Below are 20,042 nucleotides of genomic sequence, written 5' to 3' on the forward strand. Positions count from 1 at the left end.
TACGCTAAGGACGCTTTGAAATAATATGCTGTGAAGAAGTGCCATTGCCCAAAGCATGCCCTATAATATATAAGTATATTAACACATTCGTCAACAACACTGTGGCCTCAAAATAAAAATGTATATAAACGGCGACGTTTTGGGTAACGGCCCTTCTTCATAGCACGTTATATATGTGTGCGTGTTTTCTTTCAAGGCAGTGTCGTTGATGAGTTGCGTGTTAAGTTGATTTAGTTGTGCACCACTGCCATTGTAGCGGCATCACGAAACATTCCGTTCAATAGTGGAGATGGTGCCCCGAGCGACATTTTACTTCTCGAGAGACATTTCCAAAATTATTCTCCGAATCAGAAACCTCAATTTATCCGGGAGAAATCCCATGAGCTGTGAAGCTCTTTTTCAGACGTCCAGTGGGGGCGGGTCAGAAAGTTACAACAACAAACAACACAACAACACGTGATAGGAGTGCAAAGTATAGGAAAGGTAAGAACTGTCAGAAACTCTGTTCTCATTCTAGGGTTCGCAGCTAAATAAATGTATATTTATAACGCATAGACCTTCAAACATAAAACCTCCATCGGCTGTTTCATTTGGTAGTTATTGCAACCTCAATAAAAGGTATTAAAGTTAAGTGAATGTAAGCGTGCGCACAGCGACTGTGTTATTATTCGAAGAAAGTTAAATTAAAATATTTCGTATCACTCCACCCACATGCTAAAAGTAATTGACTGAAGCCCACAGACGTCCTTGGTCTCTTGTTGCAGGCAGAGAAAAAACAATTCAATTCCTCCTTGAATGTGTTAGCGCTGGGAGTGAGACCCCCCCTCTGTCTTTCAAGGGATAGACATTGCCCCCTAGTGTCCTATTCCCATTGCTACACTCCAAATCTGTTTTTTTTCAGTACCCCGTGAGCTCAGAAGCGCTTAAGTGCGGGTTTCGCCAATAACAAGCACACACGGTTTCCGTGACAGACATAACACATGAGAGAGAAAAAGATGGATAACACTAATCTTAAAAAGGTAAGAAATGGTATCAAGTTTTAAATCAATTCAGGAAGAAGAAAAAAGTGCAAGATTAGGCCTTAAAAATTAACAATACGGTAATGAACTCGTGGATTTGATAATTGCACTAAATGAATGAATAGTTTTTTTTATGTACATGCGAATACATTTAAATACATTTCGGAGCCAATTTTAAGTCGGATCACGGCATATTCGAACGTAACTTTTCGTTGTGCTGAGGGTGGCCTGAAATAGCGCTGTTCACAATAAAAATCGCTGTTAAATTAATGATAATTACTTATTTATACAGGAATCCAGATTGAGATATTCAGGAGGGTCCTGTATGACTTTGAATTACCAAGTTTTCAGGCAATTAATGAGCGTTTACATATACAAGATGATAGCACCTGGAGAAATCCATTAGAGTTTGTTTTTGGGTTAGATCGCGTAAATATAAAAATGTGTCTTTAAAACCCACCACCACCCGACACAGCCAACTAGTAACGGTTGTCACGTAAACAGAACGTGGTCAATTCGTCACTAGTACAGCACACCGGTGTGTTGGAGAGCCAAGCCACAACATTTACAAACCTAGTACGACGTTTCGCCAGTAATTACAACTAGCTTCATCAGGCGACAGCCAGATTTGTGGAGAAGTCTCAACTGTTTGGTTCCTTATATAGAGACTTAGATATGTGTTAAACTCACCTGGAGAAAACCCACGCGTGCGAGGTAGCAACACTCTATCCCATTACAGAGGGCACAGATGATATTAGTCCACACTTGTACCGCCAGCTGGATTGTGTTTCGTAGGCCTTCAGCGATAACTTTCTGCAGTTGGTAGTGCTGCTACCCCATGTCACGACTACCACCACTGTCACTCCGCTTGTCTCATGCGTAGCACAACAACGCCGCCTTGTCTTCCCTTGCAACAACTCCCTATTGAGGATGAGGTTGTGCGAAAAACACGATTCGAAGATGTTCTTGCTAATTTTGCAATGACAAAATCTCGAAAAGTTCATCTCCGGTGTTAATTTCTCTCTCACCTTATGAGAAAGAAAAACAATTGACATGACTCCGCCTCTTTGTATATACACGGTGCCTATCTTTGCTCTTTATATAAAAAAAAAATATTTATTCAAGAAGATATCTGGGTTATATTTTTTATCACGCAAAAAATAGGCCCATTAGTTTTCGTAGGCCCTAGGCACAGTGCCTACAATGCCTACTGGTGGTACAGCAATGGGAAGGGGAGTTTCGCAACATCTGTGTGTGATCCACCAACCGTTGCTGCTGCCTCCACATTACTGGATTACATAAGTTGGATATAAGCACACCTAATATAAGCACAGTTATACTGGTAGGAACCTCCTGGTTACACCAGCCCACAGGGGATTATTGTGTCCGTCCGTCGTGCAGGGAGGGGCTGGGTGGGGAGGGAGGGGCTGGGTGGGGAGGGTGGGGCTGGGTGGGGGGTGGGAGGGATGGGGCTGGGTGGGGAGGGGCTGGTCACCCTGTGGTGCCCTTATAAAACTCAACGTTTAACCGACTCACGCAGGCTTGTGCCCGCCCTCACAGTCGGGCATATTTGCGGAATACACCACGCCGCCGTTGACCCTGGCCATTGACCGAGCAACCCAACATTCCTACCAGCTCCCTCCGCAGGAATCTGTTTCACACCTCGAGTGCAGCAGTTTTCCAATTGTAATAAGTAAATCATATTTACTTCATTTACTTCAATCGCATGATGATTTGATTGTGATTATGTTTCTAGATAAGACTGCGTCAAGGAAAGCATCACTCCCCGATGAGAAAGAAGCCTTGCTATTCGAGATCCAATACACAAAGGTAACTATGAGGACCTCGCAAAAGGATATTCAAAACAATGCACGGTCCCCTATTTAAAAATTGCCCGGATCCCGTGTTAATGTTATTTTACAGCTTGATTAGAACACAAAATGCTATTTGATACGATATTGCTTTTTATATATGTTATTCATATACGTTAAAAATAATCTCATTCCCATCACTCATTCAGGACCACCAACAAATGTGGCCTATAATTTATGTCTGCGATGGATGAATAGTCTTGAAAACGACGTTTCCCTTTAATGTCTAGAGGGATTTTTTTTATTGCAGCACCAGTTCAGTTATCAGATATTAACTTTCCAGAAAATATTGTATAGTACACTGTATTCTGTCATATCTTCTATAATCATGAAGTAGAGTACATTGTAGTAGGTTTTTACCCTTTCAACTGGTACAAAACTGACACCTTTATACAAGGGATCATGTTTGCAATAACCACAACACAAGCAGTCAAAATGCAAACAAAAAGAAACAACTCTGATAATGATAATGATATGCACTGTCCTTGAAGTTGATTGGTGCACACCCGAGACAGCTTTTCTTAGAACCTAGTCTCCATTGGTGTTGGACCAGATGACGCCAAAAGGCGTACAACTCAAAAATACTCTGATAGTGCACTGTTTTTGAGTTGCCACCATTGCAATATCCTATCACAGACCAATGATGTGTGCAGTATCAGAGATTTATCAACAAAGCAAGTGACCGGTGTTTCTCAGAGGTGTCGTTAGCAATGGGGACGGTGATGTGTGGGTTCCGGGATTACCCGAAGAATGTTGAAACGTTTAAATGTTGTGCAGATGGCTCACTCTGAATTACTGTGCGCAGGTGCCCGTGTGCACGCCCATGTCTGCGATGCTCGTCAAGATGTCAAAGTTTCTGACTGCGATCAAGATAGAGGCCATCACTGCTGACGGCACAGGTGCAATCGCATCCTCATGTCGCAGGAACAACTAGTAGGAATAGTCCAAGTGGCCTAGTGGACAGCGGCGAACACGGCTTGCCACCGAGACCATTTTGCATCGGGACTAACGGTGCAACTGTGGCATTCTATTCACAGTACTACACTACAGCATGCCAGTACCAAAGCCCATATCCAGAATTTTAAACTTAGCATTCATCGGTGAACAACATACAGGGTGGTCTGTTTGGAAGTGGCGAGAGGCATGCCACGGTAGCGAGATGTTAACTGCCTCGATCCCGACCCTGACGCCTATTGTATATTTCGAGTTTGCATGTTCTCCCCGTGGTCGCATGCATTTTGTCTCCGAGTTCTCCCATTTTTCCCTCCACATTTAAAATCACGCGTTTAAGAGTATTTGGCTGCTATAAATTTCCACGTGATAATCCATTTCGTTGAACTATCATTTGTAGCCAGGTCGCTTCTCAAAAAGATCTATATAGCTCAGCGGGCCTTACCTGGTAAAATAAAATACAAATTTCGTTAAATAGTTTAATAAATAGATACCCCACTGACTTATCATGACCCTCTTCATGCTCTTCTCAATATTGGCATTGCATATTTGGATGGCAATGGATCCATAACTTACAGAGGAAAGCGTTAAAAGATGTCGATTGAGATCAATGCGAGACGTGTTCGAGGCTTTGAAACAAAATATTACATTCCGTGTAATTTATCTCGTTTTGGTGGGGTGTCTATAAATTGATCACCATTTATATACTTACTGTGTCCTCCGCAGGGTTAGGGGGTGGAGCAGTGGCACATCGGTAAGGTCACCAGCATAATTTACCGTTGCCGAATGTAAAAATTCTAAAGCGGTGAAGTGAAAACGTTTTGGGAGGCAGCAGACGAGCCAAGCAGGCGGCCACAATCACTGGGTCAAGCGAGTGACCATTCACAAAGCACAGAGGCCGTGTCTCAAGAAGCCACACGTGCACTCGCCCGTGCGCCTGCCTCTCTCTGCCTGCCGCTCCGACCTCACCTCACCTCACTCCCTACCACACGTCCATCCATCCGAGAAAAAAAGACATTCCTTTCTCTCTACACCGATCACCCCCCCCCTCCCCCGCTCAGTGCCTGCTTACGTCTCAATGCCTGCGAACCTCGCACTTATCTGGGTCTCTCCTGGCCACTGCCATCCACAACAACTCTCCACTCCTGCTGGATCAATCCAGGCTGCAAACTAATTTTCCTGGCCGTAGTCTTTGCTTGTAAATCAACTCGTGCCGCTTTTTTTGACGTTCCTTTTGAAAATCAAACTTTACATCACCTCTGTGTCACTTGTAGCATCTAAATATACAGCCCCTTTTGTAATTTCTCTGCAGGATGGAGGGCCTCCCCATGCCATCATGTGATTTGTGGGGGGAGTTATTTGACCATATTTCACCACGCTGGTCAGTGCGGGTGAAATGTGGTCAACCAATCCTCTTGACTGACACGGCACGGGGCAGCCTTCATCCAGGAGTGGATTCATATAGAGCTGGTAATTATTGTGATTATAGTTATATAATGGAGCAGGCATTTGTTCATGTGGTTAGAATACTTAGCACACACAAATGGCTGCGTGTTAAAATCCTGGCTTCGAGTGAACTCTGCCTATCATCATCCTTCCTGCATTGATGCGGTACAGCACTCCGACGTGATTTTGGAATGTACCATGTGTTGTTCGGCAATGATGTTTGACGTTTCACTCTACGTTCTGGGGGAATCTTAAAACGAATTCACCTCCTGAAGATTCGAACAGCACGTGGAGCAAAACGGTGGACAGCATGCCAAATAAAAATGCGGTACATCCCATAAAAAAAAAACACCTCATGCGTGCCAATTTTGTGGGAAGTCATTGTTGGTTGTCCTACGTGGAGGCTTATCACCATGAATATGTGGAATTATACCATTGGAATTTACACAATGAATGTGGGATGTACACCATTGGAATTTACACCGTGAATATATTGAATTTACACCATTGGAATTTACACCATTGGGATTTACACCATAAATGTGTAATTTACAACATTAGCTCAGGGCCACCAACAGACAGCACCACCCTGTACTGTTATTTGAGCACAAGAGACACTTTGATTTACTTTGACTCGATTACGCTGATATACCCAGGAACATTGCTTATCAATCTCAATGGATATCTAGCCCGTGCTGAATGATAATAATAATGAAATATCTGGGTCTTGCGTTGCAAATAGCCAATGACGTTTCGTGACCATTCTGCCATTTACAATTTACCAGCGAAACGTCGTACTAAAATTGTAAATGTCGTGGATTTACTCTCCAACACGCTGGTGGGCTTAATTAGTAATTGGCGCGTTTTGTTTACGTGACAAACCTTACTGGTTGTGTCGGGTGGTGGAGGGTTATGACACATTTATACTTACGCGTTCTAACCCAAAAACCTTTATTATGAATATTGGTCACGAAAGCCTACGTGTTAAAGCCTTGTTGTATTCTGCCCTCTAGTGATAAATATTCATACATAATTATATCGGAAAACATTCACAAACTGAATGCACTTTTAAGCAGAATTGGGCTATCCGATTATTTCAGTGGTCGATTGCCACCGATTATCGATTTAATTGCCCGACGAATTAGATAACATGGCATTTGGAAGAATAAATGTGACAACCTGCGACGCCCTTTGTGCCACTGGACGGCAGGTTATGAGCGGACGTTGTGATGTCATTGGTGCTGGGCGTGGCTTATAGGGTTTCCCTCCTTCGGGAGGCAGAAGGTGCGGGTGGCTAGGCCTGAGTAATAGACTGCAAGAAGAGAGGTCGATTGCAACGTTTTTGTCGATTGACTCAAATTAACTCATCGTCCCAATTCTACTTTTATGCAGTTAATAAAAAAAAAGGAATACTGCAGATAAAATGTTCCCGGCTCATAGTGCTACCGTTTACAATTGCATACCATGTGATTTGGATTTGGCCACTTCGTGCGGGAGGTGGTGGTGCAGGCGTGGGGGCAGAGGGCGTGAAAGTTTCTCATTGACAGGCATTAACGTCTGTGTGACATGTTGGCCGTATTGTGTGCAAACCGCCGCTCACAACCCTGCCTTCTCATTCCCGTGTTGCAACTCGTCCCCTGTGAAGATGCCGGTGGCCTCACTGTGACGTTCATGGAAACGAGCAACGCAAAGGGCCGCCGTTCGAATGACAAGGTATCGAACAATGCCCATCAAATTAAGATAGTTTATTTTGTTACTGTAAATCTCAATCTACGCGAGTTCTGAGGGCTACACGTAACATTTTTCACAGCACCACACCAGAAAGTGCAATAAAGTGCTTGTGCAAAACATATAAGTGCAGCAACAGTCGTTGTTACACTGGACCACGCTCCTATGTATGTGCTGCTCACCTTCGCCAATGCGCACCGATCATCAGCGTGGAGAAGAATGGTGACACAACAAATAAAAAAACGAGAAAAGATAGGCAACTGAACGTCGCCATGTCAGGGCGAGAAAAATATATTACCAGGTCATTCTACAATATGATTATATTATAGGATTTTATACCAGTGGAAACATTTTCTGACGTATATCTAAACGACAATACCATAGGTGCAATATCATACATTTTAAAAGCCCACAAATAATATCTACTTAAGCAATTATAAAAGGGGATTGCCTGAAACGTCGCCTATTATATATTTATTATTTTGAGTCAGTGTTATTGACAAAGGTGTTTTTTTACGTATATTTGTGCTTGTGCACCACTGCCAATGCAGCAGTGTTACGAAATAATTTGTAGATTTTAGCAAAGAAGTCAACTTTGGCCTGAGCAATCATGAGATCAGTTATAGTAGAGTCAAATCATCACTACGTTTGGTACTCACGCCATAGTCATAGTGCAAGGCTATCACAAACACACCGCTGGGTATAGTCTACGGTAGTTTCACAGTATGGGACGATGTTGCTATGAGCTTTCCCAAGCAACTAATGTATTGTTATTATTGTCATCTTAATGCATACAGTGTTGTTCTACAATGTAAACGGTACCTGCACTATCTAACCCGGTGTTCTTCATTGCAAGGCCCACAGGCCACAAACGGCCCCTGGTGGCCTTTAGTGCGGCCCCTTATGTGCTGCTCCTCACAATACATAAAGAGTGAAAACTCCCCCCCAACATCATCATCATCGTGCTGTCAAACCCCAATGGTTTCAAATGTGCGGTGGCCCTCACACTGATGATGTTTTATCGGCAAAAGTGCACCCCCCCCCCCCCTCTGAAAATTAGTGAAGAACACTGCTCTAGTTACAAATTAGTGAAGAACTCTGCTCTAATTATATATTCGTGAAGATCACTGCTCTTGTTATAAATTAGTGAAGAACACCGCTCTAGTTATAACTTAGTGAAGAACTCTGCTCTAGTTATAAATTAGTGAAGAACACTGCGCTAGTTATAAATCAGTGAAGAACACTGCTCTAGTTATACATTAGTGAAGAACACTGCTCTAGTTATACATTAGTGAAGAACACTGCTCTTGTTATAAATTAGTGAAGAACTCTGCTCAAGTTATACATCAGTGAAGAACACTGCTCTAGTTATAAATTAGTGAAGAACTTTGCTCTAGTTATACATTAGTGTAGAACACTGCTCTTGTTATAAATTAGTGAAGAACTCTGCTCTAGTTATAAATTAGTGAAGAACACTGCTCTAGTTATAACTTAGTGAAGAACACTGCTCTAGTTATAAATCAGTGAAGAACACTGCTCTAGTTATACATTAGTGAAGAACACTGCTCTAGTTATACATTAGTGAAGAACACTGCTCTAGTTATACATTAGTGAAGAACACTGTTCTAGTTATACATTAGTGAAGAACACTGCTCTAGTTATATATTAGTGGGGAACACTGCTCTAGTTATACATTAGTGAAGAACACTGCTCTAGTTATATATTAGTGGGGAACACTGCTCTATTCTAGATTTGAAGTTTTCGTGACTGCAAGGATCAATACACTTTGGTTCTTTCGGTAAAGTCACCTAGGTGACTTCACCTACGTGACTTTACCGAAACAAACACTGCTCTAACCTTTCAATAACGTAGGCCAGTATTTTCTCCCCAACACAAGTGTAACTTCTGCGGGAAACCATTCCAGTTGAGTTCCTTGCCTCAGTAATGCAAATAGCCACATCGCGCCCGAGTATCTTGGACGTTGATAATAAAAAAAATGTACTCCGAGACACACCCCCCTCCAGCTGTTTCATCCAGGTTATGGGACTTTCTAGCAAAGTATTGCGACTGCGTAACTCGTGCAGTTTTTGAAGTAAGATAGCACTATTCTGTACTGCAGTGCATTTTTCATGATTTAATTGAATGTTTTACAGTCTTTGTATCGTCTTTAGGAACAGTGAACAAAGCAAATTGTATGTTTCATGATTTATTAGAATGTTGTAGAGTAATTGTATCGTCTTTGGGAATAGCGAACATAGCACATTGTATTATGCGTTTTAACGCTCGTATGTGTTGTTTGTTTAATATTAGACACCTAATTCTAGATTTGAAGCTTTCGTGACTGCAAGGATTCATATGCTTAGGTAGTCACGTAGGTAAAAAAATAATAATATAATATAATTTTATTATTATTTTTTCCCTACGTGACTTTACCGAAATAAAATAATATTTTATTATTATTTTTTCCCTACGTGACTTTACCGAAATAAAATATTTTTTTTTTCCCTATGTGACTTTACCGAAAAAATCTAAGAATTGGACACCTAACCTATGCATCCATTTAGAGCGCCGCTTACACTCACGATGATCCACGCGTCGAATCACGCGCGTGAGAATTGACTGCCCTACAGAGACGGCATTCACAATGTATGAAACATCATCATGCGAAAGTGAGACTTTACATTCCGGTGAAACAGCGCAAGCAAATGTGTAAAGATGAGGCGGATAAAAACGAGACAGTGAAAGCGAGCAAGATAGAGAGAAAAAACCGAGACAACAAAATATGAATAACAAAATATACACTGCACACTCTTAAATCAAAGCATATCCATGAATTAGTGACGGGGGGGGTCTCGCTTGGTAGTCAATAATTATAAGCCAAGTGGGATGTAAAGATTTGGATGGTACGGATCTCCACACAGCCCGGAGAGCAATTTTCTGTAAGAAAAAAATAATGTTGTGATGATGATGATTATTGGAACGCTGTCTTTTGATAGATTCCGCAGACAATAGCACGTGTGAGTTCGATCACATTTTCTGCTCCGAGGGACGGAAGATTCACAGCGTGCTTTGACGAAGGACCTACGTTTGAGAACATCAAGAGGTGTGAGGCTAAAATAATAACTCTGATTGCCTTCCTCTCTTTTTGTTACACCAAGTGACAGTCATTTGAGATACCGCTGCTGTTGTGATATTATGTATTGATGACGTTTTCACGATAGCTACAAAGTAACTTCTGATTATGTATTTGGGTGATAACATGGATAAACAACAGCTTACTGCAGATTATTCTTACAGTCTATGTATATATCCTATTAAGTTGCCTGCTTTCTGTGCAATCAGAATAGTTTAACTTACACAGGCTATATGGTAAAGCACAGCTTTTGTCAATGAACCGATGGATGAGGGCCTCTCTACAACATGCGAGTGGTGTGGGTTATTTGACCATACTTCACCACGCTGGTCAGTAAAAAAGTGATAGCTTTCGCTGCACCCCCCCCCCTTCTGCTGCCTCATAATGTAGCTGCATAGCAGAGCCTATAACAGCTATTATGCATTGCTGGTGAATCTATTGTTGACAGTTTGATCTACACATTAATTAAACACGTTTCAAAGAATGCATTGATACACCGCGCTCACGCATTTTGCATACTGAGAATATTTTTTGTTTAAATATATTTTATTATAGCAACAGCTGGAAAGGATTGGCTTCCAAGTCTGAAGTTCAAAACTCCAGTGTTGTTCTTTGCAGGGTGGCCCGGATGTCTTGCGACCCCCATTTAATTATCCGAAACTTAATATTTTTAAAGTAAGGTTTATTTTAAAAACAGAAATTAATATGCAAAGAGGAAAATTTAAGGGGTCAATTAATTCTGTGGGGGGGGGGGGGGGTCACAAGACATCTGGACCATCCCTGTGCGTTAAAGCCAACTCAGTCCATCGTCACCTGGCTATGGCAACCTCTTTGCCCGTGGTGACCGCACATCCAAGCTGTATCCAGGCTCACCCCGACTTGGCCTCTGACGTCTAATGAATTGGGCACATTCCAGGTGATTTGGTTATAGGTGCGTACAGTAATTTATTGCGGTGCAGTGACTCAATATGCAAATGCATTTGTACTTCTTTGCAGAACTCAGTCTATAGATCGCAGAAAAAAATTCTGAAAGTGAAAAATGTACAAGTCATCAGACAATTTCGATCCAGCAGATGATGAAATAATATTTTAACTTTTCATTTGAAATTCAAGTACACTGCATCCTGTAAGCATCAATGTTTTACAACAATACCATTAGTATGGATATTTTTGTATACAAATCCGAGTGCTAGACCTAGATAGATTGGTGCGGCATGAAACCACGAGGCACGGCAACGACTTGGGAATGCCTTCATCCAGCCCTGGATAGATCATGGATGATTATGGTGATGAAATTGGAGTGTTATAGTCAAGTAAAAGTTTTTTTATTACATACGTTGTTGCCTTTCTAGCACAAACCTGCCACCCAAAAGCGCCATCATCACATTCATACACAACATAAGTAAAATGATCATGCATTCTTGTTGTGTATGTGTGTGTGTGTGTTACAGATGTGAGGTTACTCCATGTCCAAAGCCATCAAGTGCCGAGGAAATGCCGCACCACTTACTGATGGGCAATGCTCCAGCAAATCAGCTCACTCTGCCCATCAGAATCTTCTGCCCAGCGCTGTAAAAATCTGTGAAGTGAAAACAATTGTCCAAATGCTGAAGCAATCTCATCCTCAAGCTTATTGCATTCTGATATTTGAGATGGTTTAACGTAATAGAGTGTCACTGTGATTCCACTATCTGTCTGCTGTGTGGACGAGCACTAACAGGGGCCCATATAAGACCTTCAAATCAAAATTTGTGGTGACGAGAGAATACAGATATTGATGTGATGCATGTACCATATTATTCTATTTTACCAGGCAAGGCCTAATGATCTCTATAGCTCTTTTTTAGAAGCGACCTGGCCACAAACGATAGCCCAACGTAGCGGCTTATCATGTGCAAATGTATAGCAGCCAAATACCCGAAACGCATGTTTCTAAATGTGGAGGGAAAAACCAAAGGGCCCTGAGAAAAATCTCCGTGACCACGGGGAGAACATGCAAACTCCCAATATACAGGCATCAGGGCCGGAATCGAACCCACGACCTTCTGTATACCAGGCGAGGTAGTTAATTGATCACAGTCATTTTAAGAAACGAAACATAATAAATTATGATTACCGACATGATTACTCTCATGCACTAACAGAGTGGGAAGATGCAGCCCTCTAGCGAAGATATCAGCGTAAACCCTGTGAAATCCACCCTTGCTTCCATGGGCCGTTCCCTAACACGACGAGTTACCCTGCTCTGCATATTTGAATGGATACTTCGGCCCACGTGATACCAATATCACAACTGGCACAATTGGGGGGAAATTACCCCAAAAATGTATAACACAGTATTTAAATGTTAATGTACAAAACATCTGTTCTACAATGCACCATTTTTAGTCAATAGTATATAAAGCGCTTGGGATGTTTACATGAAAGGTGTCATGATATAATTATGGTGCTGTTGATGATGGATATTTGCAAGCATCCGATAACATTCTGTAATTCCACCTCAAATGCAAACGGAGTTGTAGATTTACTGAGAAGTCACTGTGTATATAGCCAATGCCATCCCTCCGTTAACATGAGCGCTGTACATAATTAGGGAGTAGTAATGTTTGCCTTAGAAATAGGATGAGGGATGCTATGAAGTGCCCTGAAATACAAAGAACCACAACACTGTGCTTTGTGTGGAGCTGTTATTGTTTTACTGTTTTTATACCGGTTACTGCATTCTACATAACACAGTCAATTTGTAGATCCATTATTGTGGAATATGTTTTGCTACTCATCTTCTTGGTTCTTTCGGTAAAGTCTCAGCGTCCGAACGCTGTCTTTCCGACAGTCCTGTTCTTCACCTGAGGACGGCTGCTTGCGTTGTGGCCGAAACGTCGTGAGAATTTTATTTTATTATGCTTTATTTTTATTATCTTATTATTTCCCTTCTACGTGACTTTACCGAAAGAACCAAGAAGATAAATCCCTGCAGTTACGAATGCTTTAAATCGAAATGTTTTGCTACTCTTTGTTGCCATTTTCGAGGCATGGAAACTGTTGTTAACGACATAACGAATAATAACTTACATCCATTTGGTCACTCTTCTATTGTATGGAAAGGTGACATTTGCAACACGTGTATATCGCGGTTATTAAGCCATTCGGTAGCCTCTCTGGCAGCTTGGTTGGTGAATGCCGATGATATTGCCCGCGAATCGCTGGTGCAGGGGGCAATTCTGGGTCACGTGATCCACGGTCTGGCTCTGGTGACCACAACAGTCACAATGCGGACTGTTCTTCATTTCTCCATCGATGAAGGTGACTGCTTCTGCTGTACCCTGTTCTGCAGTGATTTTGGGCTGACCATTGTTTCCTGGGTAGGGGTCTAACCCAGGACGTTATTGCGTGGGATCGGTAGCTCTTTGCTGGATGAAGGTCTTCCAGTGAGGTCTTCCAGTGCTGCATCATTCTTGGGAGATATCTGATCATACTTCACCATGCTGTCCTGTGTGGGTTGGTGAAGGGGGGCAATGAACAGTTCAGATATCACTCCCCACTGATGTTAGCCGTGGCATGGGAAATGAACTCAGGTCCAGGTTCTTACCCCAGTGCACTAACCACTGCACTACCATTACACCCTAACGCTATAAATAACTTTCCTTTTCCACGAGTTGCACAATCAGGGCACTGTGACCAGGTTACATTTCTGGACGAAGAATGTATTTGGTCATTCTCAGTCTTTAACCAAGTTAACTGTGCCCCCCAGTGAATAGGCATAAGATTTTCATCATTGGCTTTTTACAGGTGGTGGTACGTTTCAAACATTGATATCCAAACTTTCTACGCACGCTCCTTCATCCACCCTCGCCGATCAGCGTGTTCAAGTATGGCCAAACAACTTCCCGTGACCAACATGGTGGATGCTGGACTAGAAATGAAAACTTATTTTACGACTGCTTTTTATTACATTACAGGATTGCGAGAAATTGATGTGTTGAGTCCTTCATCCAGCGGTGGATTGATAAAGGGCTGTAAGTTATACTGTTTTAAGCTGGATATAAGCACACCTTATATAAGCAACGTGATCGCACTGGTGGGGGAGAAGGCAAACAGAAAACTTCTGATACACAATGTTTTATGTATAAGCGCAGCTGGCCCTCGCTTCCGAGATGTATGCTTATATCCAGCATATACTGTATTATTGCAAAATAACTTTGTAATTGGCTGCATGGATTTGAATTGCTCCATGTGAAAGCTTACTGGCATTGGATACCTCTGAGTTAAGTGGCCCCCCCAGGCAAAGTTTCTTGCAGACATTTGGCAAGTTAGCCATGCCAAGCTGAGTCATGCGTTTAATGACTGACAATTCGAACCTGGGATTTTATTTCAACCACAAAACCAATACGTGTACTGTATTTACGTTTATCTTCCAGCATCCACCTGGTATTGACATTGTCTTTGCGTGTATGGAACGTGTCCCTATGCCTAAGAAAATTACAGTGTATTTCTGTTGGGAAAAAAAAACACTTTTGAAATGGGCCCCATGTTCTGCCTTATACTTTCAATATTTCTGTCAAAACATACACAATTCTGTTTCAAAAAAGATCCTACCATTGTCCCAAGTTCTAACCTGAGGATAATAGTCATTCTAAATGGAGGTGAAGCCTTGCCACAGTGGTTGGCACATTATACCATGAACTCGGCGACCTGGGTTTGATTCCTGGCCATGGCTAACATTAGTGGAGCATGATATCAGAATCGTTCCGGACCTCCCCACTTCAACCCGCATTTACCATCGTGGAATATGGTCAAACAACACCCATACCTGACACAAGCATATTATGGCATTGGATGCCAGCGACTGGTCACGTAAATCACATTAAACATATTTCCCCCTTAAATTACTTGCTTAGTGTTGCGAAATGTATCGTTAGAATGTCACTTGAACTATTTTATTCAACCATTCCTAGCTTCTTAATTGGCTGTCAACTAGTTGTTGTTTTTCTGCTAATAATTGTATTGCACATGTCAAGCCATAGCCATGTTGGTCATCGGGGTTGATTGACTGCACCATAACAGTCAGAGCAAGTTGGTGACGGGGAGAATTCGGGAGCGATACACGGATGCTTATCGCGGCCGGCAATGGAACTCAGGTCACCGAGTTCATAGGACAGTGCGATAACCACTGCGCTACTGCTCCACCCTCGATAAGTTGATGAATAACATGATAACTAGAGTTTGAGGACCACAATTTTCATGCTAGCTCTACCGTTAGGATGTTATGGAGCTTTTGTTGTTAATAACTTCTGACATTGCCTTAAGTTTACTTGCAGATCTTAGGTAATGGTGATGCTGGCCCAATGGGGTCCTAATCAAAATACATTTTTGCCCCACACCCCATTCAATTAATGCACTCTTATTGATGTAATAGAAGAGATATAGACATGAGATAGAGATGAAATTGTGTGAGGGGAGAAAGATACAGACAAGGTGAGAGGGATCAATTGTTTTAATGCTGATTAGGATTTGAATTCAATGTTTGGTTCATCCTGATTTGTCCATGAATCCAGTGCCCCTTAAGCTCCATGGGGCCCCGTGGATTTGCTTATACCTCGTATCACTATTGGTCCTTGGGATTCAACAAGGCTTTGGTGAGATAAAATAACCAAGCAAATATTAAGAAATGTGGGTAAATAAGCAACTCTTGATCAAAGTTGTGGACAAAATATTCTCGCTGTCAATTTCTGAACTTTGTTCATCTCACGGCGATTGTTTCCGTTATTTAATTTGTAAATAATTAACTTTTTTTTATTCCGGTGGTTTGTCATGTTATACAGCAATTGGTGGTAATCAATAAACAAGCAGAATCTATCATATGAACCATTTCTGCATGAATAAAATATAAATTAAATTCACGAAAATAACTTTTTATTCCCTTTTTTATAACATTGCAAGTTTCCGGGAGATGGTGGTGACTTCGGGAGGCCTTCATCCAGCAGTGGAGTGACCATCGCTTCTGATTATGACCGATATTCGTTTGAAGTACGCACTACAGTCAAACGTATGTCAGCAAATCCACACGTAAGGTGTTCTTAACCTGTTCTTCTTAATTTGTCAACACTGAACCTACTATACTACACTGAGATATCTGCATATGCATGCGTTGTTTGTGAAGGGTACGAAATGTGGTGTGGTGTTTGACAGCCCTCGCCAAGAGTGAACTCTGCAGAGGGCCTATTTCATGGGACCTCCGTTGCCATTATCAAAATATAATAGGTTTTCCCCTTTTTTCTGGCAACAAAACAGGTGTTAAGATGTTAAAACACCAAACTGAAACCTTTTGCAAGGAATAATGTCTGCATAAACCACATATACTTGTGGTGAAAATACAAAAAAAAAACATGCTCTGGTAGTAATATGCATTGTCTTTGAAACTGACTGGTCCACACCAGAGACAGCTTTATTTAGAGCCTAGTTTCAAACAGTGTTAGACCAGAGGACGCCAAAAGGCCGAACAGCACAAAGACAAGGCACTATCAGGACAATGAGAGCTGTCTCTGGTGTGGACCAATCAGTTTCAAAGATAATGTCAGAACATGTTTTTTGTTTGTATTTTCACCACAAGTAGTTAATGCAGACATGATTCCTTGCAAAAGGTTTCAGTTTGGTGTATTGACATCTTAACACCTGTTTTGTTGCCAGAAAAAAAGGGGAAACCCTATTCTTAGAGGGCCTATTTTTTATGTGCCTATGTTTAAAATGGGCACTGCTGAATCCTGAAACAAATGCCACAGCGGCCAACTTACAAGAGTATGACATGCGGTACGCTACTTAACAATCATTCTTGAGGGCAGAATGAAAGGAGTTTAAGAAGCCGCATCTTCCAAGAGTCTACATGGAAAAGTGCAATCTTGCACATGCTGTAATGCCACTGCTGGCGTGAGGGCCTCCTCTAGAGGGCGCGACAGAGAGGTCCATCGAGAGCAGTTGTTTTTAACCTGGGGTGCGAGACATGCCAGATTATTTTTAGGTCAATCATCGAAACACAAATTAATCACTGGCAGGTTCAATACAACTACATTGTTCAATCAAACCTATGGATTTATTAACATTATACATTTGTTTTACCATTAAGAACCAAAGGGGGTGCAAGGCTGCAGTAAATAACCACTGCTCTCGAGGGTAACTTGGCCTACTCTATGACGCTAGTCAGATTTCCTGCAAGAGGCGGGGGTGCCAACACCTTATCCCACCGCGCGTTTGCTGCCAATCAAGTGTGGTGTACCTATTTATACTGCTGGGTGGATGGGCAGAAGTCGTGGCTGGAACCGCATTAAAACACATTCCAACGGAGGGAGCTGGTAGGAACGTTGGGTTGCTCGGTCAATGGCCAGGGTCAACGGCGGCGTGGTGTATTCCGCAAATATGCCCAACTGTGAGGGCGGGCACAAGCCGGCGTGAGTAGGTTAAACGTTGAGTTTTATAAGGGCACCACGGGGTGACCAGAACCTCCCCACCCAGCCCCATCCCTCCTACCCCCCACCCAGCCCTCCCCACTCAGGCCCTCCCCACCCTCCCCACCTAGCCCCTCCCCACCCTCCCCTCTCCACCCAGCCCGACCCCTCACATTTCTTGATGCACGACGGACGGACACAATAATCCCCTGTCGGCTGGTGGAACCAGGTGGTTCCTACCAGTAAAAATGTTTTCAATACTGGAATCATGGTGTTGTTTGTTTGCCCAGAAAAGGCTTTTTTGGCTACCATTTACATATTAGATTTTGGACTATTTATAGTGTTGACCATTTCAACTTTCAAGAGAGCGAAACTTCTCTTAATCATCATCCCGATGCTTCTAATCATATTATCCACAGGACCCAATCGATCTACTCATGTTCCCTTTTATGGAAATAAAACATCCACTGGACCTCTTCATTCCCTCTCCCGCACCTCCGATTAACCGTGCTAATCGGAGGTGCAAACATGTTCACTGCGGAGATAGATCGATACAATCAGCTCGTGTGCTCGTGCTAGATGGATTCTTACATCACAAGAAAACTTCATCCAGCTGTCGCTTGATCATGGCTGATGCTAGTGATGTGTGGGTTCGAAGCATTTGCCATGAATACACCCAGAAGAGTAAGATACCTAAAATACTCCAAATGAAAGATCATTAATGAAACTCAGCTGTACATTCCTTCAGCAATGAGGTCAGCCAAATGGGCTATGTTTAAAAACTACCAGTTTTATATAGAAAAAAAAGTCTAGGCATAATCTACAATGTGTACAACTTGCCCAAGCGCCTAGCTCTATGAAAACATGATTATTAAAAATGTTTGATGTTAACTTACAGCCGGAACGTACTTGCGTCCATGCTCAACATTCAACCAAATCTCACGGGTAAGAGTCCTATATAATTTCAACTTCTAACGCGCACAGTATTCACTCACCCTCGAAAAGAGAGCCTGACTGGGATGCATGACGAACAGAGAAGCGGTAAGCTGCCGCCCATAATTGTCCAAGCACTGCGGTCCTCTTTATATTAAGGCATTATTGGCGAATTAAAAAGCGTTTAAGAAGGAAACGTATTAAAACATCTAGAAAGAAAACGAGACATTTTTAAATACAAATGAAAAGCCCATGAGCCACAATTGGTGTCTCGTGATTTTATTATACAGATATTTGTGGAACCACTGTTGAAGGCCCGCCTGCACCGTTTTCACGTACTTTAAGGGAAACATGTTCAATGTGGTTTGTGTGACCAGTCACTGGTTATCTGATGCCTTATACTGGTAGGAATCTCCTGGTTACACCAGCCCACAGGGGATTATTGTGTCCGTCGTGCAGGGAGGGGCTGGGTGGGGAGGGAGGGGCCGGGTGGGGAGGGGCCGGGTGGGGAGGGGAGGGTGGGGCTGGGTGGGGAGGGGAGGGTGGGGAGGGGCTGGGTGGGGAGGGTGGGGAGGGGCTGGGTGGGGAGGGTGGGGAGGGGCTGGGTGGGGAGGGTGGGGAGGGGCTGGGTGGGGAGGGGCTGGGTGGGGAGGGGCTGGTCACCCCGTGGTGCCCTTATAAAACTCAACGTTTAACCTACTCACGCCGGCTTGTGCCCACCCTTACAGTCGGGCATATTTGCGGAGTACACCACGCCGCCGTTGACCCTGGCCATTGACCGAGCAATCCAATGTTCCTACCAGCTCCCTCCGCAGGAATGTGTTTGTTTGTATCAGGCATGGGAGGTACTTTTGACCAAACTTCACCATGCTGGTCAGTACGGTTTGGTGGGAATTAAACTTCCTTCGGAGTGCGGTGCGATAAACCGCAGTGCCACCACCCCATCCCCTGCAGTGATATGAAAGAATACTGGCACCTTTTACATTCCTACACTCCGACTTAAAACTTTCGTGACTGCAGGAATTTATATTATTGGTTCTTTCGGTAAAGTCACGTAGATATAAATTTTAAAAAAAATAATTAAAAATACATTGAAAATAATAAAAGCAAAAAACCCACGAGTTTTCGATCGCAACACAAGCGGTCTTCATCATTGGGTTTTTTGCTTTTATTATTTTCAATTTATTGATATTTTTTAATTGTAATTTTATTTTCTCTCTCCGTGACATTGGTAGGTTCTAGGCAATTGTGAAAGTTCACAGGACAACCACTGATGACCAGCTATGCATACTTTAATACGTTACCCTTTTGGCGTTCTCTGGTCTGACATGGGTGAGAATAGACCCTAAAGAAGGCTGCCTTTGGTGAAGGCAAATCAGTTTCAAAGACAATGCCATATATTATCAGAGCATGTTTGTTTGCATTTTCACCACAAGTACGTGTGGTTAATGCAGGCATGATTCCTTGCAAAATGTTTCTATTTGGTGTTTGAACATCTTAAAACCTGTTTTATTGCCAGAAA

The 20,042-nt window shown here is 42.6% G+C and overlaps 1 protein-coding gene across 4 annotated transcripts in view; it reads left to right on the plus strand.

The window, feature by feature from the left end:
- Nucleotides 1–12,818, plus strand: part of LOC144730357 (phosphoinositide 3-kinase regulatory subunit 6-like) — a 64,019-nt gene extending 51,201 nt beyond the window's left edge. For 3 of the 4 annotated variants that reach the window (XM_078611118.1, XM_078611119.1, XM_078611121.1), the window contains 5 exons: nt 2,776–2,849; nt 3,696–3,789; nt 6,933–7,000; nt 10,012–10,118; nt 11,600–12,818. In XM_078611118.1, the coding sequence (XP_078467244.1) occupies nt 2,776–2,849; nt 3,696–3,789; nt 6,933–7,000; nt 10,012–10,118; nt 11,600–11,723 (467 nt within the window). In that variant the 3' untranslated portion in view covers nt 11,724–12,818. Of the gene's footprint in view, nt 1–2,775; nt 2,850–3,695; nt 3,790–4,567; nt 4,596–6,932; nt 7,001–10,011; nt 10,119–11,599 lie in introns of those variants that run through there. The other variant, XM_078611120.1, reaches the window with a different exon arrangement.
- The last annotated feature ends 7,224 nt before the right edge of the window (nt 12,819–20,042 follow it).

Source organism: Lampetra planeri, chromosome 35, assembly GCF_965212315.1.
Source record: "Lampetra planeri chromosome 35, kcLamPlan1.2.h2, whole genome shotgun sequence".
Taxonomy (NCBI): Eukaryota; Metazoa; Chordata; class Hyperoartia; order Petromyzontiformes; family Petromyzontidae; genus Lampetra; species Lampetra planeri.